Source organism: Oncorhynchus clarkii, chromosome 5 (assembly GCF_045791955.1).
Source record: "Oncorhynchus clarkii lewisi isolate Uvic-CL-2024 chromosome 5, UVic_Ocla_1.0, whole genome shotgun sequence".
NCBI lineage: Eukaryota > Metazoa > Chordata > Actinopteri > Salmoniformes > Salmonidae > Oncorhynchus > Oncorhynchus clarkii.
Window position 1 is genome coordinate 13018507 of NC_092151.1, and position 25863 is coordinate 13044369.

General features: G+C 43.0%; 1 protein-coding gene across 1 annotated transcript; it reads left to right on the top strand.

Moving 5' to 3' along the window:
* The first annotated feature begins 2006 nt into the window (after window positions 1-2006).
* On the top strand, window positions 2007-18921 carry LOC139408366 (protein phosphatase 2 phosphatase activator). Its single transcript, XM_071152154.1, has 10 exons — window positions 2007-2075; window positions 4952-5061; window positions 5463-5549; window positions 8514-8639; window positions 8780-8897; window positions 9136-9235; window positions 9339-9463; window positions 9667-9767; window positions 14032-14139; window positions 17988-18921. Exons 1-10 carry the CDS (start codon window positions 2051-2053, stop codon window positions 18060-18062), a joined length of 975 nt encoding a protein of 324 aa, XP_071008255.1. The 5' UTR covers window positions 2007-2050; the 3' UTR covers window positions 18063-18921.
* Window positions 18922-25863: the final 6942 nt, after the last annotated feature.

Genomic DNA, 25863 nt, shown 5'->3' on the forward strand with positions numbered 1-25863 from the left:
GTATATAAAACATTTAGAGGCGCCTTCCTAATATTGAGTTACACCCCCATTTGCCCTCAAAACAGCCTCATTTAGTCTGGGAATGGTCTCTACAAGGTGTCTAAAGCGTTCCACAGGGATGCTGGCCCATGTTGACTCCAATGCTTCCCACAGTTGTGTCAAATTGGCTGGATGTCCTTTGGGTGGTGGACCATTGATACACAAGGGGAACTGTTGAGTGTAAAAAATCCAGCAGCGTTGTAGTTCTTGACACACAAACCGGGTGCCTGGCACCTACAACCTACCCGGTTTGTGTGCCCATTCACCCTCTGAATGGCACACAATCATGTCTCAAGGCTTAAACATCCTCATTTATCCTGTCTTCTCCCCATCATCTACAATGATTGAAGTGGATTTTAAAGGTGACATCAATAAGAGATCATAGCTTTCACTTGGATTCACCTGGTCAGTCTATAGCATAAAGAAAATATGCGCGTTTTCCAACCAGTGGTGTTTCCACCAAACGGACTTGTTGCAGATAAAAAATCAGTGCGTGATGACCTAGTGCACACAATACTTACTTTTTTCGCTCAAAATTCAATGTGTTTCCGTAGCATTTTAAATTATTGTTTTTGCGTTAAATAGCAAATGCGCCTACTCAGGTCTTGACAAGTGCGCTCTAGCCAACGGCTTGTAGATACAGTGCGGGTAGTCTAGAGTACATAATGAGATTATTATGGGTGATTGACAATATTTTTATTTGTCAAACCGCAGTCAAGCATCGATCATCATGTCATGAAAGAAGCATCAAGATTACCGTGCACTTTCACCACCCTGTGAAGTTCATAATACCTTATTATTTAATATGTTAATAAACTGTTTCCCAAGTCGTAGTGGGAGGACCACGCACAATGTCATGGCGTGACTCCAAGTTTACTTCGAGATGATGGTTGTTTTATCAGTATTTGTGCATAAAGGCATTTCAACCACCATTTCTCGCGAATTACATTTTACCAACACAAAAAAAGATCCCACCATGTCGAACTAATCTGTCGGCATTTATACAATTGTACCGAAACGTGTTGTTTTCTTCAAAGCTGTAGTGATTTGTTTTATTGTGATATGACTTCACTCGCATAAAAACTGGATCTAAACGTAGTTTATGCTCCCAAGTGGCGCAGATCAGACGTTGTGTAGATCAAATCAAAACACTAAGTGACAACACTGCCCCCATGCTGCGGAAGGAATTATACCGCGTGTCTCCCACATGCAGATGTAATGTTAATTACCTCAACTACCTCGTACCCCTTCACAGTTACTCTGTACTGGTACTTTTTGGGGCAAATCTTTTCTTTGTTTTTAACTCCGCATTGTTGGGAAAGTGCTCATAAGTAAGCCGTTCACTGTAAAGACTACACCTGTTATATTCGATACATGTGACAAATAGAGGACTCAAATCCGATTCTATCTACATCTATGGTGCCTACGCACTAGTCTCTGCAGTGCCCCGCAACAACGCACGAGGGCGCGCTGCAAAAGCCGCTCGAGACTAGGGTGAAAGTTGAAAGGTGACTAATGTTGTCAAAACTTCAACCAAAGATTTGTATAACTACCCCAAGATAGACAACAACGTGTCGTTTCCAATGGGAGCAAATTAATCATAGTGGGGAGAACAAGCAAGGAGGTGGGCAGAGCCAAGCACGAGCTAGCGAGATCCTATTTGCGCGTTCTGGTAGGTATTTACATATATCCGTTATGGAACGCCTACTATGTGAAGTGCGCGTGCGCATTAATTTCCACTTCTAAACAAAGCAATTAAAAAAACACTTTGCCAAAGGGTAAAGTCTACTAAACTTAGTCTGAGTCGATTTTTGGAAACAGAAAACTGTATTGAGATTAAATGTTTCATCGATGAGAAAATTTGCAGAATGTCAGCCAAACTCAATCTCGCGCCATCTTCTCCATTGGCTTCCTTTCATCACCATATTTGGTAGTGAGTGGAAACGCCAACCGGATGCTTCACATTTATACATCCGGTGAGATATCTGGCTGTACCGCAATTCTTGTAAACATGGCGGAGACTGAACACCATTCAGGTAGCTGATTTCATCGTTTAATGCTGAATTTTCTGGAATATTAAAATTAATGCAATGGTTTCTCATACGAAAGAAGTAGAAGGAGATTCCCCATGTGGAACAATGCTGCTCGTAACTTTTCGTGAGCCAATGAATTGGTCCTGGTTAGCAATGTAGCTAGCTAGACTATTTGTTCGTGGTTAAGTAGCTATCTAATTCGAGGCGCTAGCTAGTAGTGAGCAAATTACAGAACCTTATATCTATTGCATGACGTAGATGATAACTAGCTAAATTAATTTTGTACAATCAGCATGAGTTAATTGATGACTAATGACTATGTTACACTAGCAATGCAATTTGCTAACCTAGCTAGAAGCTATTGGTAGAATGTGCTAATGCACTGCCACTAGCCATTTGGGCATGAAGTCAATGGACGGAAAAAGGCAATATTGTCCCCGCCTCGATGTCAGGCTGTGTCATAGTTTATACAGTGCACACTGACATTAGTTAGACTATATCAATGTGTTCATGTGCTGCTCAGTAATGACTGTTTTCATAATTTATAAAACGGGTGGGTCTAATGCTGATTGGTTAAAACCGCATTCCAGCCGGTGTCTATTCCACAAATTACCACCGGAGACAGTGGACTGCACAGTGAAATGGAACAGATTAAATAGACATTAACGTCAGATTTAGCAGGTGGTCATTCGTGGAATAGTCACCGCCAGGAATGCGGTTTTAACCAATCGGCATTCAAGATTAGAACCACCCGTTGTATAATTAAGTGATAATGCCCGCGAAGCCAGTCTTTGGAGGATATATTGTCATGGGTGTTGTTTGGCCCGACGCATCTAGGGTTGCTACCCAAACCGGCTGGTCTATCAGTTCGGTTGCTAGAGACGCGACCTAGTCTCTATGGATTCGACGTTCTAAATGTTCTATTGTCATACTGGTTGGCATCGTTCTTATCCCTTGCTTGATAGCTAGCCAACTACGGCTAAATTACAGTCACGTCAAAAAAATGCACCCAGAATAACAACAAAGTATTTGCATTTGTTGAAGCTGTTTTCTGGTGACACTTATTTGGATACATCATAACAATGAGCCAATGAGGCGCGATTTCACATGGCATAGCAAATGTGCTCACTCATCAGGTCACTGTTGTTCAGAGGAGCTAGCCAACAACACCGCTAATACAATTAGGGCACCCGACTGACGCAGCGCTCTAAGGCACTGCACCGCAGTGGTACAGACCCTGGTTCGATTCCAGGCTATATCACAACCGGCCGTGATTGGGAGTCCCATAGGGCGGCGCACAGTCGTTAGGGGTTGGCTGGGGTAGGCCATCATTATAAATAATTAGTTATTAACTGACTTGCCTAGTTAAATAAATAAATCACTCAAACTGAAGCTGGAAAGTCTGCAAAATATCTGCACTTAATTTCGTTGTACCTTTTTTCAATTTACATTTCTTTGTGATATATCCATAGAAATTATGCCAGGCGATTCAGGATTTCCACTCGCTGAGACACTGCCTGTCTGTCTTGTCCCAACTCCCGACGCATTCATTACAATGGGACTGCTGGAGATCTAATTTGAATGTTGAAACAATGTTGCAAATGTCAGAGACAGACAGCAAGGTTCAGGCAAATCTCTGCTGTTGAAAACCTAATCATAGTCTAAAAGAAATGTGAGATAATGTCTAGATGTTTTTTATAGTGGAGATCAAGTTTATAAATTGCCTGGCTGGGCTGATGATCCAGCGGATTGCACAGTCAGATGGAACAGAGTAAATAGGAATTTTAACGGTGTATATTTAGCTGGTGGTAATTTGTGGAATAGACACCGGCTGGATGGGGTTTAAACCAATCAGGATTAGACCCACTTGTTGTATATTGCATGATATAGATGATTGCTAGCTACTTTCATTTTGTACAATCAGCATGAGCCAATTAATGGCAAATGACTTTTACACTAACTACGTAACTTTTAATAGTTAGCTAGCTATTGATATAATGTGCTAATAGCCATTTGGGCATGAAGTCAATGGATGGGAAAAAGGCAATATTGTCCCCGCCTTTCCCTTTCGGTGTCAGTCTGTGTCATACATGATGCCATAGCTTTATACAGGGCACACTGACATTAGTTAGACTATATCAATGTTTTCATGTGCTGCTCAGTGATGACGAAAACAAATCTGTATGGATGGCGTGCCAATGCTTGATGAGTCCCATATATGGGCTGCATGGTGCAGGTGTGTGTCACTGTAGGCCTTAAGTCCTTGAAATCATTTTTTGGGTGTATTTGGTTGCAACTGGAAAACTCCCCTGCACTCGACGATGTTAGATTGTTTCTTTTGCCCGGTCACTTTACTGAGTGGACCAAAGACAGGTGAAAAAACAAGCTTGTTTTGCCTTTAAGTTAGAAACCCAGAACATGAAATCATTTAAAGTGCGTGTGTTATGTATTTTTGTGTGTGGTTATTCTTAAACTTTTATTTATTCCAGAGGGATTACTCAAACAGAATTTGTTGGGGAGGGCTGAAGCTGACACTATTGTATTAGGTCTCAGAATCAGGCCTCGAACACAGTGCAGCATTAGAAGTAGTAGCAGAAGTTGCTCCTACAGAAACAGGGTCAGAGTTTGGATATGGTAATCTGATTGTTTGGTTAAAGGGATAGTGCAAGATTTTGGCAATTACGCTATTTTTCTACTTACCCAGAGTCAGGTGAACCCATGGATACCATTTTTATGTCTCTGTGTGGAGTTTGAAGGAAGTTGACGGTAATTTCGCAAGCCATTGCTAATTAGTGCGATGACTGGAACAGCTAGCATGCAACTCAAGCTATTGGGACACAGCTGACATGCCATGACTCGTTTCCCCTTCTTCTCTTCAGGCTCCTCCCCCGAAGATGACTCACCACCGATCCCTGTCTGTCAGAACTTCATGGTGCCCAAAAAGGAGATCAGCATGTTTCCTGATATGGGGAAGTGGAAACGTTCCCAGGTACGCCACACCTATGATAGGTTTAGAAATGAACCTATCTATAGCTCAGAGGGTTTAGACACCCACTACATGGAAATGGAAAAACTCCAGGGGCCTGTTCATTAGGCACCAAATGGAAGTAAATGGACTTAAATGGGGAGGGACTACTGGGATGAACTCTTTAGTTTTCCATTGTAAAAGCTTTTTAAAAGTATTCTGTTGCGTAGTCTAATGAACACAACCCAGGTACTCGGCATGCCTCAACCCAGATAGTCATGTTCAAGTAGATTAGTCTTTATTATCCCAACCGAATATACAAAGGGTATATGAAACCTGTTATGACAGCATTGGAGAACTAGAAGAGTCAGGTCCTTCATTCAGAGTACTAACCATATCTCTCTACCCTTCCCTCTTCCTCAAAGGCGTATGCTGATTACATGGGATTCATTCTGACGCTGAACGAGGGAGTGAAGGGGAAGAAACTTACATGTGAATACAAAGTGTCTGAGGTATGTAGCATCCTTTCTAACACTAGTAACTCATGATGTAGTGACATATCTTCAGATGGAAACAAGGTTTATTACACATCGTTCATTTAAAGCCCCCATGCAGTCTGTTTAAATCATCACTGTGTCTAAATCATGATGTTTATTAAGTGAAAATAACTGTTCTATAAACTATTTTTTTTGTATATACAGTGCCTTTGGAAAGTATTCAGACCCCTTAACTTCAGACCCCTCTACATTTTGTTACATTAGCCTTATTCTACAATTGAAGGAATCGTTTTTTTTTCTCTTCGTCAATTTACACACTACCTCATTTTTATTTCACCTTTATTTAACCAGGTTAGACAAGATGTGAACAAGTTCTCATTTACAATTGCGACCTGGCCAAGATAAAGCCTAGCAGTTCGACACATACAACAACACAGAGTTACACATGGAATAAACAAACATACAGTCAATAATACAGTAGAAAAATAAGTCTATACACGATGTGAGCAAATGAGGTGAGATAAGGGAGGTAAAGGCAAAAAAGGGCCATGGTGGCAAAGTAAATACAATATAGCAAGTAAAACACTGGAATGGTAGATTTTCAGTGGAAGAATGTGCGAAGTAGAAATAATGGGGTGCAAAGGAGCAAAATAAATAATTACAGTAGGGGAAGGGGTAGTTGTTTGGGCTAAATTATAGATGGGCTATGTACGGGTGCAGTGATCTGTGAGCTGCTCTGACAGCTGGTGCTTAAAGCTAGTGAGGGAGATAAGTGTTTCCAGTTTTCATAATGCCAAAGCAAAAACAAGGGACATTTTTGGGGCGGATAATTTATAGAAGAAAAAAAATCTGAAATCACATTTACATAAGTATTCAGATCCTGTACTCAGTACCTTGATGAAGCACCGTTGGCAGTGATTTCAGCCTTGATTTTTCTTGGGTATGATGCTACAAGCTTGGCACACTTGTATTTGGGGAGTTTGTCCCATTTTTCTCTGCAGATCCTCTCAAGCTCTGTCAGGTTGGATGGGGAGCGTTGCTGCACAGCTATTTTCAGGTCTCTCCAGAGATGTTTGATCATGTTTAAGTCCGTGCTCTGGCTGGGCCTCTCAAGCACATTCAGAGACTTGTCCCGAAGACAGCCAAGACAATGCAGGACTGTGTGCTTAGTCATTGTCCTGTTGGAAGGTGAACTGTCACCCTTGTCTGAGGTCCTGAGCGCTCTGGAGCAGGTTTTCATCAAGGATCTCTGTACTTCGCTCCTTTCAATGGCTGTATATTTTAAATATTTTGTTTCCCTTTTAGCCTCTTTGAGCATTTTAATGGCTAAATCTGATCGTGTGTGCGTGTTGATACAAATTTAAATATATTTACATACACGGCCCAGATTGGCAGATGGGATCGTCTAGACACTAAGGGAAGGGAAAGGGGGATACCTAGTCAGTTGCAAAACTGAACGCATTCAACCGAAATGTGACTTCTGTATTTAACCCAAAACCTCTGAATCAGAGAGGTGCGAGGGGCTGCCTTAATCGACGTCCATGTCATCTGTGCCCAGGGAGCAGTTGTTGTTGGAGGTTAACTGCCTTGCTCAAGGGCAGAACGGCACATTTTACGACCTTGTCAGCTCAGGGATTCATTCAGCGACCTTTTGGTTTAATGGCACAACGCTCTTAACCGCTAGGCTACCTGCTACCCCGTTCTCTAGAGCTTACCCTTACAAAGTAGGAAGATACATATGAAAATAAAAGATGACTGCTCGTTGGTCAGACTATTCAGATCAGATTGTGATGTTATGCTGTCGGTCAAACTCCATCCCACCTGAACAGGCTGTAATTCCATCCCACCTGAACAGGCTGTAATTCCATCCCACCTGAACAGGCTGTAATTCCATCCCACCTGAACAAGCTGTAATTCCATCCCACCTGAACAGGCTGTAATTCCATCCCACCTGAACAGGCTGTAATTCCATCCCACCTGAACAGGCTGTAATTCCATCCCACCTGAACAGGCTGTAATTCCATCCCACCTGAACAGGCTGTAATTCCATCCCACCTGAACAGGCTGTAATTCCATCCCACCTGAACAGGCTGTAATTCCATCCCACCTAAACAGGCTGTAATTCCATCCCACCTGAACAGGCTGTAATTCCATCCCACCTGAACAAGCTGTAATTCCATCCCACCTGAACAAGCTGTAATTCCATCCCACCTGAACAGGCTGTAATTCCATCCCACCTGAACAGGCTGTAATTCCATCCCACCTGAACAGGCTGTAATTCCATCCCACCTGAACAGGCTGTAATTCCATCCCACCTGAACAGGCTGTATTTCCATGCGTAAAAAATACATGTAAATCCATTTATATTGTATTCTTGCCTTTCTTAGCATCACATACACGGACTACTACTGTCCCTCCTTTTCATGAATTATGGAGTAGTTTGGGAGGTGAAGTGGGAGGGCCATCTACAGCCATAGCGAAGCTGACTTGTCAGTCAGTGTGAAAGATGGGCAACTCCCCCCTCCATAATGGGTCTCAGGAGGCAACTTTTCTTTCCATCATCAGGAAGACCGAGAGGGACACAGGGCGAATGGGGTCATATCAAGCCACAATGCCTTGTGCTGTTGTTGGTACACAAACAAGAAGTATTCACCCCCTTTGTGTTCTTTTCACATTTATTTCCCTTAGAGCCTTGGGAAGTAACAATTGATGGCAAATGTATGAATTAATTTGAAATAAAAACATATCTTGATGATATTGAAATATACCGCCTACCCGAGTCAATACATGGTGGAAGCACCTTAGGCAACAATTACAATTACAGTTTTGAGTCTTTTTGTATAGGTCTTCACTAACGTTGCATGTCACCTTCTTGGCAAAATTGCTGAAGTGCTAATAAGAATCAAATGTATCCAAATAACAGTTAAATATGTTAGCAGGGTTTTTGTGAATGTTTCAGTGTGTCTGTTCTCATTTCAGACCATAGAGAAGCTTCTGGCTCTGTTGGGGACTCTGGACCGCTGGATAGATGAGACCCCTCCTGAAGACCAGCCCTCTCGCTTCGGCAACAAGGCCTACAGGACTTGGTACGCCAAGCTCGACCAGGTAACACTCACACACACAAAAGGTTTATACTATTCACAAGTGTTTTAATAAAATTGTTTGTGTGTGAAAGGTTTTGTTGTGATATGCAGTCGCTCAGAGTTTCTGCTAAATGACACAAATGTAAAAAATGGTGTGTGTAGGAAGCAGAGGGCCTGGTTGCAGCAGTCATCCCAGAAGACAAGGCAGCTGCGGCTCCAGAGATAGCTGTGTATTTGAAGGAGGCGGTGGGCAACTCCACCAGGATAGACTATGGAACAGGTAACACCCAGACAGACACGTCCCTAACGTGTGTCCCTGTTTCACATGCCCACTAGAGGGCACTGTTGAATCACAAATCCTGTTCTTTCCCTCTTCAGAACTCTGTCCTTTACACATATATTCTGCCTTTGACTTTGGTATTGCCCACTACAACTCTATTAGTAACAATAGGACATACTTCTATTTATCACATCGGCCTGTGTGACTGTCCATAAATGACACAGGTTGTTGTTGTCAGGTCACGAGGCTGCCTTTGCCATCTTCCTCTGCTGTCTCTGCAAGATCGGAGCTCTCAGGGTAGATGACCAGTTGGCCATCATTTTCAAGGTGTTTGACAGGTGAGACAGGCACTGTTTTATGTGTGCACAATCTGTAAATGCTTGTATGTGCCTCGTATGGACTATAAATGAAACTACAACTTTCTTTTTAAAACCCCACCAGGTATCTGGTGGTCATGCGCAAGCTTCAGAAAACCTACAGAATGGAGCCTGCTGGCAGCCAGGGGGTCTGGGGGTTGGATGATTTCCAATTTCTACCTTTCATATGGGGCAGCTCCCAGTTTGTAGGTAAGAGGCCTACTCCACTAGCCCAGGCAAAGCCTACTTCACCCATGCACAGGGGAAGTATTTGAAAATATGTGTCATGCATATTTGATAGTTATAAGGGCTATACTGCAGTGTGGCAAGGGAAAGAGTGACACCCAGTGGTCGGTGTGTCTAATTACAGTTTTTTTCTTTTTGTCCTCTGCTTCCTCCTCCCTTTGTCCCAGACCACCCCACGTTGGAGCCCAAGCACTTTGTCGATGAAAAAGTGGTCAACGAGAATCACCACGACTACATGTTCCTGGAGTGTATCAAATTCATTAATGAGGTGAGAGGGACATTTAGGCAGAAGGAAAAACAGAAAATGGGTGTTCCGCAGGGTTCAGTGTCCATGCCACCGCAGTTCAGTTCATACACACAATGAATTGTGTGTGATGCGGGTTGTGAATTTATATTTTCTCCCAATTGCATTCTATGGGGATTTCTAATGTGTTAATTGAATCACTGAATTGATTTGAGTTGACTGAATTTTGGTTCACAAAACTCTGATCATCATTTTGTGAGACAGAGGAATTGGACTTATGTATTTTTACAAATCTTTTTTCAATACATTTTAGTCATTTAGCAGAGCGACTTACAGTTAGTGCATTCATCTTAAGGTAGCTAGGTACGACAACCACATCTCAGTCATAGTGACTAAAGCAGCTATAAGCAAATTCAGTGTTAAGTCATAAGGCCAGTGTTAATGCAAGAAAAGTAAGGACTGACAAGATGCTCACACACACAGTACCCCATATCCATCTTTAGAAGAGGGTGTGTTGGGTGGTGGCAGAGGGAGGGGAATGTGATTTTGAGACTGTGGCAGAAAAGGAGGGGAAGGGAGGAGGTGTTGCTATGTTCTGTTCCTTCCCCCAAACGGCAAAAAGCTGCTGCAGCTGCTGCTGCCTCCCTCTTCCTCTCCTGATCTCTCTTTCTCTCTCACTTTTTCTTCTCAATTCAATTCAAAGGGCTTTATTGGCACCGTAAACATATGTTTACATTGTCAAAGCAAGTGAAATAGATAATAAACAAAACTAAATTAACATTAAACATTAAACTCACAACATTTTCAAAGGACTAGAGACATTTCAAATGTCATATTATGCATATATACAGTGTTGTAACAATATGCAATTAGTTAAAGTACAAAAGGGAAAATAAATAAACATAAATATGGGTTGTATTTACAATTGTGTTTGTTCTTCACTGGTTGCCCTTTTCTTGAGGCAACAGGTCACAAATCTTGCTGCTGTGGTATTTCACCCAGTAGATATGGGAGTTTTATCAAAATTGGGTTTGTTTTCTAATTCCTTTTTGGGTCTGTGTAATCTGAGGGAAATATGTGTCGCTAATATGGTCATACATTTGGCAGGATGTTAGGAAGTACAGCTCAGTTTCTACCTCATTTTGTGGGCAGTGTGCACATAGCCTGTCTTCTCTTGAGAGCCAGGTCTGTTTTTGGCTGCCTTTCTCAATAGCAAGGCTATGCTCACTGAGTCTGTACATAGTCCAAGCTTTCCTTAAGTTTGGGTCAGGTATTCTGCCACAGTGTACTCTCTGTTTTGGGCCAAAGCGCAAACTAGAATGCTATATCTTTAAAAAATAATTACTTGACACATTGGAAAGAATGTATCTTTTTGTTTGGTTGGGTCTAATTGTGTTGCTGTACTGAGGGTTTGTTTGTGAACAGAGCCCCAGGACCAGCTTGCTTAGGGGACTCTTCCCTAGGTTAATCTCTCTGTGGGCGATGGTTTTGTTAAGGAACGTTTGGGAATTGCTTCCTTTTAGGTGGTTGTTGAAGTTAACACAGCTTTTCTGGATTTTGATAATTAGCGGGTATCGGCCTAATTCTGCTCTGCATGCATTATTTGATGTTTTACCTTGTACACTGAGGATGTTTTTGCAGAATTCTTCATGCAGAGTCTCAATTTAGTGTTTGTCCTGTTTTGTGAATTCTTGGTTGGTGAGCAGACACCAGACCTCACAACCATAAAGGGCAATGGGTTCTATAACTGATTCAAGTATTTTTAGCCAGATCCTAATTGGTATGTTGAATTTTATGTCCTTTTCATGGCATAGAAAGCCCTTCTTGCCTTGTCTCTCAGCTCGTTCACAGCCTTGTGGAAGTTACCTGTGGTGCTGATGTTTAGGCCGAGGTATGTATAGTTTTTTGTGTGGTCTAGGTCAACGGGGTCCAGATGGAATTTGTATTTGTGGTCCTGGAAACTGGAACACCATTATTTGTGTCTTACAGAGATCTACTGTCAGGGCCCAGGTATGACAGAATCTGTGCAGAAGATCTAGGTGCTGTTGGAGGCCCTCCTTGGTTTGGGACAGAAGCACCAGATTATCAGCAAACAGTAGACATTTGACTTCAGATTCTAGTAGGGTGAGGCCGGGTGCTGCAGACTTTTCTAGTGCCCTCGCCAATTCGTTGTATATATATGTTGAAGAGGGTGGGGCTCAAGCTGCATCCCTTCTCACCCCATGGTTCTGTGGAAAGCAATCTGTGTGTTTATTGCCAATTTTAGCTGCACACTCGTTGTTTGTGAACATTGATTTTATAATGTCGTATGTTTTTTTTTCCCCCAAAACCACTTTCCATCAATTTGTATAGCAGACCCTCATGCCAAATTGAGTCGAGCTTTTTTGAAATCAACAAAGCATCAGAAGACTTTGCCTTTGGTTTGTCGTATGGTAATTTGTTAAAAAGCCAATTTGACATTTGCTCAGTACATTGTTTTCACTGAGAAAATGTACGAAGTGTGCTGTTAATGATAATTCAGAGGATTTTCCCAAGGTTGCTGTTGACGCATATCTAGTTATTGGGGTCAAATTTGTCTCCACTTTCGTGGATTGGGGTGATCACTCCAAATATTGGGTAAAATGCCAGAGCTGAGGAGGATGTTTAAGTTTAGCCGATTGTAATTTGTGGTCTGTATATTTGATCATTTCATTGAGGATACCATCAACACCACATGCCTTTTTGGGTTGGAGGGATGTATTATGTCCTTTTTAATTCATTCAATGTGATTGGAGAATGCACTGGGTTCTGGTAGTCTTTAATAGCTGAGTCTAAGATTTGTAATTGATCATGTATATGTTTTTGTTCTTTGTTATAGAGACAAAAAGATTGGGGAAGTGGTTTATCCGTATATCTCCATTTTGGATAGATAACTGTGGTTAGATTATATGGGTTCTTCAATTACATTGAGCTGATGTGCTGTTCCTTCTTTTTCCGTAGTGTATTTCTGTATTGTTTTAGTGTTTCACCATAGTGAAGAAGTAGGCTCAGGTTTTCTAGGTCTCTGTTTTTGGTTGGATAGGCTTTTTTACTGTGAAGTTTACACTTTCACTATTACACTGAAATGTTTTGTCCAGGAAGTTGTCTCAGTTGGTTGGTAGGTCTTCATCTATTGCATTTCTCAATATTGTGTTGTTTGACACCTCGTGATTGAGTATTGCTCCGTTCAAGTAGACTGAATGCTCTCGGAGACTCTGGGTACACAGTACTACTGCCAAGGGATGAGCTGTAGGTGTACCTACCATAGGAGTCTCCTCAAAGCTTACAGACCCAGCGTGCGACAGATCTGCAGGAGTTTTTGTTGGTGGTTTTGTCTTGGAGGGCATATTTGGGAGGGAATACATTCACCTCCAGATAAGTGTTTGTCCCCCTGGGGGGGGGGGGGCGTATAAATGCAGGTTTCTTTTGTGTATGGATGTGTGCCTTTTTAAGCACATTTCTCTCTCCCTCCTCTGTTTGTGTGTGTGTTGTATGGTCTCTCAGACAAACTGTTGTTCTGCTTGCATATTTTCTCTCTCACGTGCGAACGCTCACATGCTGACACAAATGTGCATATATATATATATATATATATATACACACACACACACACACACACACACAGCCTCAGCCTCAGCCTCTCTGGGAGGTTGTGTGTAGTGTACTAAACTCACCAGTCATTTCCTTCCCCACATGCTGTTGTGAATCACTCCTTCCTTCAGGGTACCCTCACTAGACCCCACCCCCGTCCCTCTCTGGTGGAGGCCCGGGGGAAGCCAGGGGCTAGGGTTGGGTTCCTGCCCCGGTCACAAGCCGTCCTCTGGGTTTTGGTGGGGGGGGAGGTGCTGTGGAGGGAGACTGTGTCCCAAACACTACCACTACATTCATTCATTCATTCAGAGCCCCTATTGCTCTCTTTGTCTCTGTCTGTCTTTCTTTCTTCCCTTGGGGTAAATATAAGGGCATACACACGCACACACACACACAGAAAGAAAAAAGAAATGCACTCTCCTCACTAGCACCCCAAAAAGTATGAGATGGACAGTGGGACAACTGTTGACCTGCCTGTCATTATGTCTTGTAATGTCTTAGGCTTATATATTGCTTACTGGCTGGTTAGCTAATGGATGAATTAAACATATATTTCACGCTCTCCTCCTTTCTCTTTCTTCCCCCTCCCCCCCTCTCTTTCTATATTACCCCCCCCCCCCCCCCCCCCACACACACACACACACACACACACACACACACTCTCTCTCCCCTCCCCCAGATGAAAACTGGTCCGTTTGCTGAGCATTCCAATCAGCTGTGGAACATCAGTGCTGTCCCCACCTGGTCCAAAGTCAACCAGGGCCTGATCCGAATGTACAAGGCAGAGGTAAGAGGAGACACACCCCACAGAGTGAGAACAATCTAAATCTACACTTAAAAGTGTATGATGAACCTTGACAGTGGGTCCCCCTAAAATAAAAGGTAAACGATAAAGAAAATGGGTCCCATAACATTAACAGTTCAATTGCACTTGGTTTCTAACACGTTTTGAAGATGTATATCTTTTAGTTAACACAGTATCCTATGACAACCAAGATATAAACAGTGGAGTCATAAGTCAGTCAGGTTACAAGGTAGTTGTACTTATCCCATTAAGATATTTGAGTCATACTCTCCCAAATCAAGGGGTAAATGTCATTAGTTGAAATCAGACTTTGCTTTTTAAAGGTGAATTTTGTCACCTGGATTTCCCCAGTGGCAGTTTGAGGTATTACAGACTAGGGATTCAATTTCATGTCAGGGGTCATGAAAAGTAGTTTAATCATTAATGTTTACAGAATTTCACTCAAACAGAAGTGTAGTCCTCCCAAGTGGAACAGAATAAAGAGACTTATAAATAAATCTTATTAATACTCAAATATAAGTTAAGACATAACGCTATCTTGAAGTGTGGTTATAAATGTAAAAGTGTTCTGAAGAGAGAGTAGGCTAATGATTCTATTGATAAGTTAGAGGCAGGAAAGGGTTAAACAAGAGGAACTGAGAGAGCGGAACAGTGTCAGTATGTGTGTGAGAGTATCGCTGGCCCCACCCCCTTCTCCTGCCTGAGCCCACATCCTGTGTTTTCAAGAGTGGGCCTGCTAGTCTTCCCAGAGCTGAGGGGCCAAGCTGTCTGCTAACACCCACCCACCCATCCCCCCCCCCATCCTTCCCAGGCTCGCATTCCACTCTCCCTCCCCCGGCCCCACATAGGGAATCAGCTCTGTCTCTCTCCCTCTTTTCTCTGGTTCTCTCTACCGCTGCCCTGCCTCTAGCCTGCTGCTTGCTTCCCTCCTCAGCCCTTTCGCAATTTCTCAACTTCTGCTAGGGCACAACAACAAAATATGCAACTCTCAGACAAGACGTTCTGTTCAAATGTTTATCCTGACCCTGGTGGACTTTTTTTGGGGTGTTAATTTACAGACGTTATAAAGTCAATTGACAAAGACTGAACAAATGTGGATTGAAGAAGTACTTCCCTTTTCTAGAGACCTCTGATACTTGATACCAGTGTAGCATGTCAAGGTGGCTGTTGTATCAACCATAAATCAACTCAAATAGTTATTATTGGGAATTGTTATGCTATTACCATGTAATGTTTTTGAGTATTGAAGTAGATGGGTAGTGCTGAGTGATTAGGTTGTTTTAGTACAAAAAAAATAACAGTACATTTTTTATTATTTTTACTGCTTATCACTTAACCCTTATTTATTCACATTACTTAATCAAATATTTCAGTTGTATATATTACATTTGTTTGATGGCTTTTATTTCATTCCAACTCAGGGTGGCAGGGTAGCCTAGTGGTTAGAGCGTTGGACTAGTAACTGAAAGGTTGCAAGTTCAAATCCCCGAGCTGACAAGGTACAAATCTGTCATTCTGCCCCTGAACAGGCAGTTAACCCACTGTGTTCTGAAGAGCTAGTTGAAAATAAGAACTTGCCTAGTTAAATAAAGGTAAGATAAAATAAAAATATAATCTCTATATTTGTTTTTTTTAAGCTTTATTTAACTAGACCCTAGTTAGACCCTGTCTGACAAAATCACTGTTTTTAGTAGTTCTTCAAAGTAAATAAGGCATACTTTTATGACTTCTGAATACTAACTATCAATCACTTAGATCATGCATTTTCAGGTAGAGATACATCGGGAAGCAACTGCTCTCTATCCCTCTTGATCCCCTGTTCTGCTCTGGCTCTGCCCCATACAGACCGAACAAGTAGGCACGCAATGGATTATGGTCATTGTAGTTAGTTTAGCACAGAAAACGTGGTAATTATGTTTTATTATTGGGCTTTTGGAAACTACAACTCCCTACTGCATTGCACAGTTCGGTCTTGATTTATTACTAGAGAAACTGCAGTGAGAAAATGAGCATGGAGCTCACAGAAAAAATAAAATGGAATTCTAATTATTGAACCCACTTCAGTCAATTACTTGTTTAAAAAACAGTTAATCGGTGAGCACTAATACTAGGTAAATACTGTAAAATAAAGTGTTACCCAAAGTTGCGCAATAATAATTTTGACGGTACACATCTAAATCTTTAGCATTTTCTGTGGATTCACATTGTTTTATTACTTTGAGCCACTGAACTACTGTATATCAGTCATTTCCAATGGAGGCACAAGGAGACATTGAATCATTTCACTCTTGGCGGTTAGAGATGTAGTGTATAAAAAGAAAAAAAGTCACTCTGTATATGTTCTCAACATTTTAATGGTAAACAAACACTTCGGCACACTGCATTCTTCAGGGCTGCAAATGATCAGCGACGCAACATTGCGTCAGAGGAGAGAAGCGCTCGCTAGCAAACTTTGACACAATGCTTGATAGACTAGTTTTAGACCAGTTTTACAGGCTGTTCCGAAGATATAACCACAGAGATTTTGGCAATGTGGTACTACCAAGTAGTAAGCAGAAGCAATGTTAGTCATCTGTTAGAGGTCAAGGCGTTTCTTTATTTATTTATTTTAACTAGGGACTAGTGGTCAATTTGGAACTGGGCAACTCAATCACCCCAACAGTCTATCACCTTTAGGAGTGTGAACTGCCTGCCAGGTGAAAGTCGTCCCCATGTAATTGTTTTCAATGGTGATCACACGATTGTAGAAACAGGCATGGATTTGAAAAATGACGGTACTCAAAAACTCCCATTTTATTTATCAAAGTTTCATATGCCAGCGATCTGAGTGTGAAGTTAGCTGGTTCGCTGCCGCACAACGCCACGCCCACTAGCGTTTCTTCTCCACAATGAGCCTGGATTAGTTTTCCTACCTGATGCCTTGTAGAATGCGAACACAGTCTGACCCTTCTAATTGGCCCCAGATTCCAATGGGTTGTGCCAGAGCCATCATTGGTTTGATACTCTGATTGGTTAGAGACGATCCAATGATACATTTGTTTCGTACAACAGCCCTGATTTTGAGACGTCCATGGAGAGTATAAATACCAATGTCTCGTCGGGTCTGGAAGTGGCTAGCTAGCCACACAAAAGGCAGATACAACTCTCAATGGTTAGCCGAATGTAAATGTGACCAAATTGTCACAGCCAGAGGTAACTGAGCCAGGACTGGCAGCTGTGGATGAGATGAAAGATGACCTGATAAGGGTTAATGGTAGCTGTCCTGTGGTAGCTCCAGTCTGAAGCATTTATGCAAATTATCAGCGATGCAAATTTGCGATAACAATCAGTGATTGGAAGCTCTTGCAAGCAAGCTTTGACACCTTGCTGGATAACAAATCCACCAACTTGCTTTTTAGAGGCTGTTTGGAAGAAACACCCATGAGTGGATATTTTTGCTTTATTTCAGGACATAGACCACCTTATGTGAATTGCACGAAGTTGCTTGCTCTAGACAAGTCCATAGCTTTGGCTTTGGTTGGTGTGTATGGATGATGCTAAACCAAGTTTGCACTAGATGAAGTAAAGCAGTGTCAAGTTGTACCATTTCTGTTCTTCACCACTGGTCCTCTATTCGCTTTATGTATTTCTCATAGGGTAAACAAATATCTCGAATGTCTCATCTCTGATACCCAATCTCTTTCTTTCCTGTCTCCATCTTTCTTTTTAACCCCCCCCCCCCCCCATTTCTCTTTCTTCCTTATCTTTCTCTCTCTTTGACCATCTTCTTTTTATCTCTCTTCATTCTGGTAAATTCCCTCCCTTCTCTCTTTCTCCTTGTCTACTCCTAGTGCTTGGAGAAGTTCCCTGTTATTCAGCACTTCAAGTTTGGCAGTCTCATCTCCATCCAGCCTGTGAAGCCCTGACGGCCATCCAAAGAAACCATGTGTGTGACGGAGAGACCAAACTCCCAACATCCCTTGAGGATGAACGCCCGATCCTCACCCAAGAAAGATCCCCAAATTCATCCCTAATATTAGCACAGACACCAACCCCAAAATCTGTCTCTTTCGAGAACAAATACCCTCCCCAAATTGCCAATGACGGCACCACGATCATCAGTGACTCAATTCGGTTTTGTTTTGTTGTCTTTCTGTCCCCCTGAAGATTGAAGCGTTTTTGTGTGTATGTGTGTCTCTGTGTAAGCGTGTTATGGAAAGCTGTCAGTCATTCTCAATGCAATACTGAGAGTGTGTGCACCTTTATTAGTGTGTCTATTTATTTCTATAAATGTACGAATGTTGACCAGGGTTGTGTTCATTAGGCACCAAATGGAAGAAATGGACTGAAAGAGGGGACTAACTGAACCTGTCCAATAAGTAACACATTTTTTGTTTTCTGTTGCGTAATATTTTTGAACGTTTTCCATTGTGTGCTCTAATGAACACGCCCCTGGTGTAGCAGGGATAGGTTAGCCTTGTTGGATAAACATTGCCGACACAAGAGCTTGGCTTTACTGTGAGTGGCCTGATGTGTATAGCTCCTACCCCATACTGGACACTTGAGTCCTTGAGACAGAGCTGTTTTTTTTACAATGGGTTGTGATGATATAAATGTGTTTCTCTGATTATTTGAGATATTCTAAATTCTTTAGCAGTTCTGATTTTTGTTTTGAGTGTCCACTGATGTTTTGACCAACTGTTTTCAGTTTTGTTGCATAATGTGTCTGTCATTATTGCCTGTATGATCATCTAAGTTGTAAGTCATATTATAATAATTTGTTAATTTTGGTGTTCGGTCATTATTTCGTTGAAGCTGGTGGTTGGTTTTGAAAATGTCAACGTGGTTCTCAAAGAATTTATTCAAATGAAATAGGGTTAGAAATTAAACATAAAAATGTGAGTATACCCTTTTGACACTATTGTACCAACCTGACCTGTACCGTGCTGGCTTGGTCATCTTTCTTTCACATAGGCCTTATCTTTTCCAACACTGTTCCAGCATCCATGGTGGATGTGTAACCATGCCAGAGCAGTACAGCTCCTCTCAGCTTGGGTCTGGGTCTGCTCAGTATTGTGAAAAGGGTTATCGGTATACCACTGATGGTACACAATTACCAACCAGACTTTGGTATATTGGGGCTCAGTAGGTCTCCAGTAACAACACAGCTTTACAACTTTACAAGTGTAAAGGGATGAAGAAAATGTACATAAAGATATATGAATGAGTGATGGTACAGAACGGCATAGGCAAGATGCTGTAGATATATCGAGTACAGTATATACATACAGTGCCTTGCGAAAGTATTCGGCCCCCTTGAACTTTGCGACCTTTTGCCACATTTCAGGCTTCAAACATAAATATATAAAACTGTATTTTTTTTGTGAAGAATCAACAACAAGTGGGACACAATCATGAAGTGGAACGACATTTATTGGATATTTCAAACTTTTTTAACAAATCAAAAACTGAAAAATTGGGCGTGCAAAATTATTCATCCCCTTTACTTTCAGTGCAGCAAACTCTCTCCAGAAGTTCAGTGAGGATCTCTGAATGATCCAATGTTGACCTAAATGACTAATGATGATAAATACAATCCACCTGTGTGTAATCAAGTCTCCGTATAAATGTACCTGCACTGTGATAGTCTCAGAGGTCCGTTAAAAGCGCAGAGAGCATCATGAAGAACAAGGAACACACCAGGCAGGTCCGAGATACTGTTGTGAAGAAGTTTAAAGCCGGATTTGGATACAAAAAGATTTCCCAAGCTTTAAACATCCCAAGGAGCACTGTGCAAGCGATAATATTGAAATGGAAGGAGTATCAGACCACTGCAAATCTACCAAGACCTGGCCGTCCCTCTAAACTTTCAGCTCATACAAGGAGAAGACTGATCAGAGATGCAGCCAAGAGGCCCATGATCACTCTGGATGAACTGCAGAGATCTACAGCTGAGGTGGGAGACTCTGTCCATAGGACAACAATCAGTCGTATATTGCACAAATCTGGCCTTTATGGAAGAGTGGCAAGAAGAAAGCCATTTCTTAAAGATATCCATAAAAAGTGTTGTTTAAAGTTTGCCACAAGCCACCTGGGAGACACACCAAACATGTGGAAGAAGGTGCTCTGGTCAGATGAAACCAAAATTGAATTTTTTGGCAACAATGCAAGACGTTATGTTTGACGTAAAAGCAACACAGCTCATCACCCTGAACACACCATCCCCACTGTCAAACATGGTGGTGGCAGCATCATGGTTTGGGCCTGCTTTTCTTCAGCAGGGACAGGGAAGGTGGCTAAAATTTATGGGAAGATGGATGGAGCCAAATACAGGACCATTCTGGAAGAACCTGATGGAGTCTGCAAAAGACCTGAGACTGGGACGGAGATTTGTCTTCCAACAAGACAATGATCCAAAACATAAAGCAAAATCTACAATGGAATGGTTCAAAAATAAGCACATCCAGGTGTTAGAATGGCCAAGTCAAAGTCCAGACCTGAATCCAATCGAGAATCTGTGGAAAGAACTGAAAACTGCTGTTCACAAATGCTCTCCATCCAACCTCACTGAGCTCGAGCTGTTTTGCAAGGAGGAATGGGAAAAAATGTCAGTCTCTCGATGTGCAAAACTGATAGAGACATACCCCAAGCGACTTACAGCTGTAATCGCAGCAAAAGGTGGCGCTACAAAGTATTAACTTAAGGGGGCTGAATAATTTTGCACGCCCAATTTTTCAGTTTTTGATTTGTTAAAAAAGTTTGAAATATCCGAAAAAATGTCGTTCCACTTCATGATTGTGTCCCACTTGTTGTTGATTCTTCACAAAAAAATACAGTTTTATATCTTTATGTTTGAAGCCTGAAATGTGGCAAAAGGTCGCAAAGTTCAAGGGGGCCGAATACTTTCGCAAGGCATTGTATGAGATGAGTAATGTAGGGTATGTAAACATTATATTAAGTGGCATTGTTTAGAGGCTAGTGATTTTTTACATGTATGGCAGCAGCCACTCAATGTTAGTGGTGGCTGTTTAACAGTCTGATGGCCTTGAGATAGAAGCTGTTTTTCAGTCTCTCGGTCCCTGCTTTGATGCATCTGTACTGACCTCGCCTTCTGGATGATAGGGGGGTGAACAGGCAGTGGCTCAGGTGGTTGTTGTCCTTGATGATCTTTATGGCCTTCCTGTGACATCTGGTGGTGTAGGTGTGCTGGAGGGCAGGTAGTTTGCCCCCGGTGATGCCTTGTGCAGACCTCACTACCCTCTGGAGAGCCTTACGGTTGTGGGCGGAGCAGCTGCCGTACCAGACGGGGATACAGCCCGACAGGATGCTCTCGATTTTGCATCTGTAAAAGTTTGTGAGTGCTTTTGGTGACAAGCCAAATTTCTTCAGCCTCCTGAGGTTGAAGAGGCGCTGCTGCGCCTTCTTCACCACGCTGTCTGTGTGGATGGACCAATTCAGTTTGTCCGTGATGTGTAAGCCGAGGAACTTAATTTTCTACCCTCCACTACTGTCCCGTCGATGTGGATAGGGTGGTGCTCCTTCTGCTGTTTCTTGAAGTCCACGATCATCTCCGAGGTTTTGTTGATGTTGAGTGTGAGGTTATTTTCCTGACACCACACTCCGAGGGCCCTCACCTCCTCCCTGTAGGCCGTCTCGTCGTTGTTGGTAATGAAGGAAGGGCTCAGAACGCACCCTTGTGGGGCCCAAGTGTTGAGGATCAGCGGGGTGGAGATGTTGTTACCTACCCTCACCACCTGGGGGTGGCCCGTCAGGAAGTCCAGTACCCAGTTGCACAGGGCGGGGTCGAGACCCAGGGTCTCGAGCTTGATGACCAGTTTGGAGGGTACTATGGTGTTAAATGCTGAGCTGTAGTCGATGAACAGCATTCTCACATAGGTATTCCTCTTGTCCAGATGGGTTAGGGCCGTGTGCAGTGTGGTTGCGATTGCGTCATCTGTGGACCTATTGGGGCGGTAAGCAAATTGGAGTGGATCTAGGGTGTCAGGTAGGGTTGAGGGATATGGTCCTTGACTAGTCTCTCAAAGCACTTCATGATGACGGAAGTGGTAGTCGTTTAGCTCAGTTACCTTAGCTTTCTTGGGAACAGGAACAATGGTGGCCCTCTTGAAGCATGTGGGAACAGCAGACTGGGATAAGGATTGATTGAATATGTCCGTAAACACACCAGCCAGCTGGTCTGCGCATGCTCTGAGGACGCGGCTGGGGATGCCGTCTGGGCCTGCATCCTTGCAAGGGTTAACACATTTAAATGTTTTACTCACGTCGGCTGTAGTGAAGGAGAGCTCAAGGGCTGGTTTTCTTTTTGTAATCCGTGATTAACTGTAGACCCTGCCACATACCACTTGTGTCTGAGCCGTTGAATTGCGACTCTTACTTTGTCTCTATACTGACGCTTAGCTTTGATTGCCTTGCGGAGGGAATAGCTACACTGTTTGTATTCCGTCATGTTTCCGGTCACCTTGCCCTGGTTAAAAGCAGTGGTTCGCGCTTTCAGTTTTGCGCGAATGCTGCCATCAATCCACGGTTTCTGGTTTGGGAATGTTTTAATAGTTGATGTGGGTACCACATCGCCAATGAACTCGCTCACCGAATCAGCGTATTCGTCAAAATTGTTGTTTGACTCAATGCGGAACATATCCCAATCCACGTGATGGAAGCAATCTTGAAGCGTGGAATCATATTGGTCGGACCAGTGTTGAACAGACCTGAGAGCGGGAGCTTCCTGTTTTAGTTTCTGTCTATAGGCTGGAAGCAACCAAGTGGAGTCGTGGTCAGCTTTTCCGAAAGGAGGGCGGGGGAGGGCCTTATATGCGTCGCGGAAGTTAGAATAACAATGATCCAGGGTTTTACCAGCCCTGGTAGCACAATCGATATGCTGATAGAATTTAGGAAGTCTTGTTTTCAGATTAGCCTTGTTAAAATCCCCAGCTACAATGAATATGGATATGTGGTTTCCAGTTTACATAGAGTCAAATAAAGTTTGTTCAGGGCCATCGATGTGTCTGCTTGGGGGGGAATATATGCGGCTGTGATTGTAATCGAAGAGAATTCTCTTGGTAGATAATGCGGTCGACATTTGATTGTGAGGAATTCTAAGTCAGGTGAAAAGAAGGACTTGATTTCCTGTATGTTGTTATCACACCACGTCTCGTTAATCATAAGGCATACCCCCCCGCCCCTCTTCTTACCAGAAAGATGTTTGTTTCTGTCAGCACGATGCGTGAAGAAACCAGCTGGCTGTACCAACTCCAATAGCGTGTCTCGAGTGAGCCATGTTTCTGTGAAGCAAAGAACGTTACAGTCTGATGTCTCTCTGGAATGCTATCCTTGCTCGGATTTCATCAACCTTGTTGTCAAGAGACTGGACATTGGCGAGTAGTATGCTCGGGAGCCGTGCGCAATGTGCCCGTCTCCGGAGCCTTACCAGAAGACCGCTTCGTCTGCCCCTTTTACGGTGTCGTTGTATTGGATTGCCGGCTGGGATCCGATCCATTGTCCTGGGTGGTGGGCAAAACACAGGATCCGCTTCGGGAAAGTTGTATTCCTGGTCGTAATGATGGTAAGTTGACGTTGCTCTTATATCCAGTAGTTCCTCCCGACTGTATGTTATAAAACCTAAGATTACCTGGGCTACCAATGTAATAAATAATACTAAAAAAACAAAATACTGCATAGTTTCCTAGGAACGCGAAGCGAGGCGGCCATCTCTGTCGGCGCCGGACACATAAGGTGAAATCCTGTCGTCAGTGTGCTGATAGGAAGAGCTTAGTTTGTAAACCCAACCTTTTGTTTACATACACCTTAGCCAAATACATTTAAACTCAGTTTTTCACAATTCCTGACATTTAATCCTAGTAAAAATTCCCTGTTTTAGGTAAGTTTGGCTCACCACTTTATTTTAAGAATGTGAAATGTCAGAATAATAGTAGAGAATGATATATTTAAACTTGTATTTCTTTCATCACATTCCCAGTGGGTCAGAAGTTTACGTACACTAGATTAGTATTTGGTAGCATTGGCTTTAAATTGTTTACCTTGGGTCAAATGTTTTGGGTAGCCTTCCAAAAGCTTCCTACAATAAGTTGGGTACATTTTGGCCCATTCTTCCTGACAAAGCTGGTGTAACTGAGTCAGGTTTGTAGGCCTCCTTGCTCGCACATGCTTTTTCAGTTCTGCCCACAAATTTTCTATGCGATTGAGATCAGGGCCTTGTGATGGCCACTCCAATACCTTGACTTTGTTGTCCTTAAAGCCATTTTGCTACAACTTTGGAAGTATGCTTGGGGTCATTGTCCATTTGGAAGACCCATTTGCGACCAAGCTTTAACTTCCTGACTGATGTCTTGCGATGTTGCTTCAATATATCCACAACTTTCCAGCCACACAATTTTCCTGCCTCATGTAGCTATCTATTTTGTGAAGTGCACCAATCCCTCCTGCAGCAAAGCACCCCCACAAACATGATGCTGCCACCCCCGTGCTTCACAGTTGGGATGGTGTTCTTCGGCTTGCAAGCCTCCCCCTTTTTCCTCCAAACATAACAATGGTCATTATGGCCAAACAGTTCAAATCAAATGTATTTATATAGCCCTTCGTACATCAGCTGATATCTCAAAGTGCTGTACAGACACCCAGCCTAAAACCCCAAACAGCAAGCAATGCAGGTGTAGAAGCACGGTGGCTAGGAAAAACTCCCCAGAAAGGCCAAAACCTAGGAAGAAACCTAGAGAGGAACCAGGCTATGTGGGGTGGCCAGTCCTCTTCTGGCTGTGCCAGCTGGAGATTATAACAGAACATGGCCAAGATGTTCAAATGTTCAGAAATGACCAGCATGGTCAAATAATAATAATCACAGGCAGAACAGTTGAAACTGGAGCAGCAGCACGGCCAGGTGGACTGGGGACAGCAAGGAGTCATCATGTCAGGTAGTCCTGAGGCATGGTCCTAGGGCTCAGGTCCTCCGAGAGAGAGAAAGAAAGAAAGAATTAGAGATTCACACAGGACACCGGATAGGACAGGAGAAGTACTCAAGATATAACAAACTGACCCTATCCCCCGACACAAACTACTGCAGCATAAATACTGGAGGTTGAGACATGAGGGGTCAGGAGACACTGTGGCCCCATCTGATGATACCCCCGGACAGGGCCAAACAGGAAGGATATAACCCCACCCACTTTGCCAAAGTACAGCCCCCACACCACTAGAGGGATATCTTCAACCACCAACTTACCATCCTGAGACAAGGCAGAGTATAGCCCACAACCCAAGACAGGAAGATCACATCAGTGACTCAACCCACTCAAGTGACGCACCCCTCCTAGGGACGGTATGAAAGAGCCCTAGTAAGCCAGTGACTCAGCCCCTGCAATAGGGTTAGAGGCAGAGAATCCCAGTGGAAAGAGGGGAACCGGCCAGGCAGAGACAGCAAGGGCGGTTCGTTACTCCAGAGCCTTTCCGTTCACCTTCACACTCCTGGGCCAGACTACACACAATCATATGACCCACTGAAGAGATGAGTCTTCAGTAAAGACTTAAAGGTTGAGACCGAGTTTGCATCTCTCACATGGGTAGGCAGACCATTCCATAAAAATGGAGCTCTATAGGAGAAAGCCCTGCCTCCAGCTGTTTGCTTAGAAATTCTAGGGACAATTAGGAGGCCTGCATCTTGTGACCGTAGCGTATGTGTAGGTATGTACGGCAGGA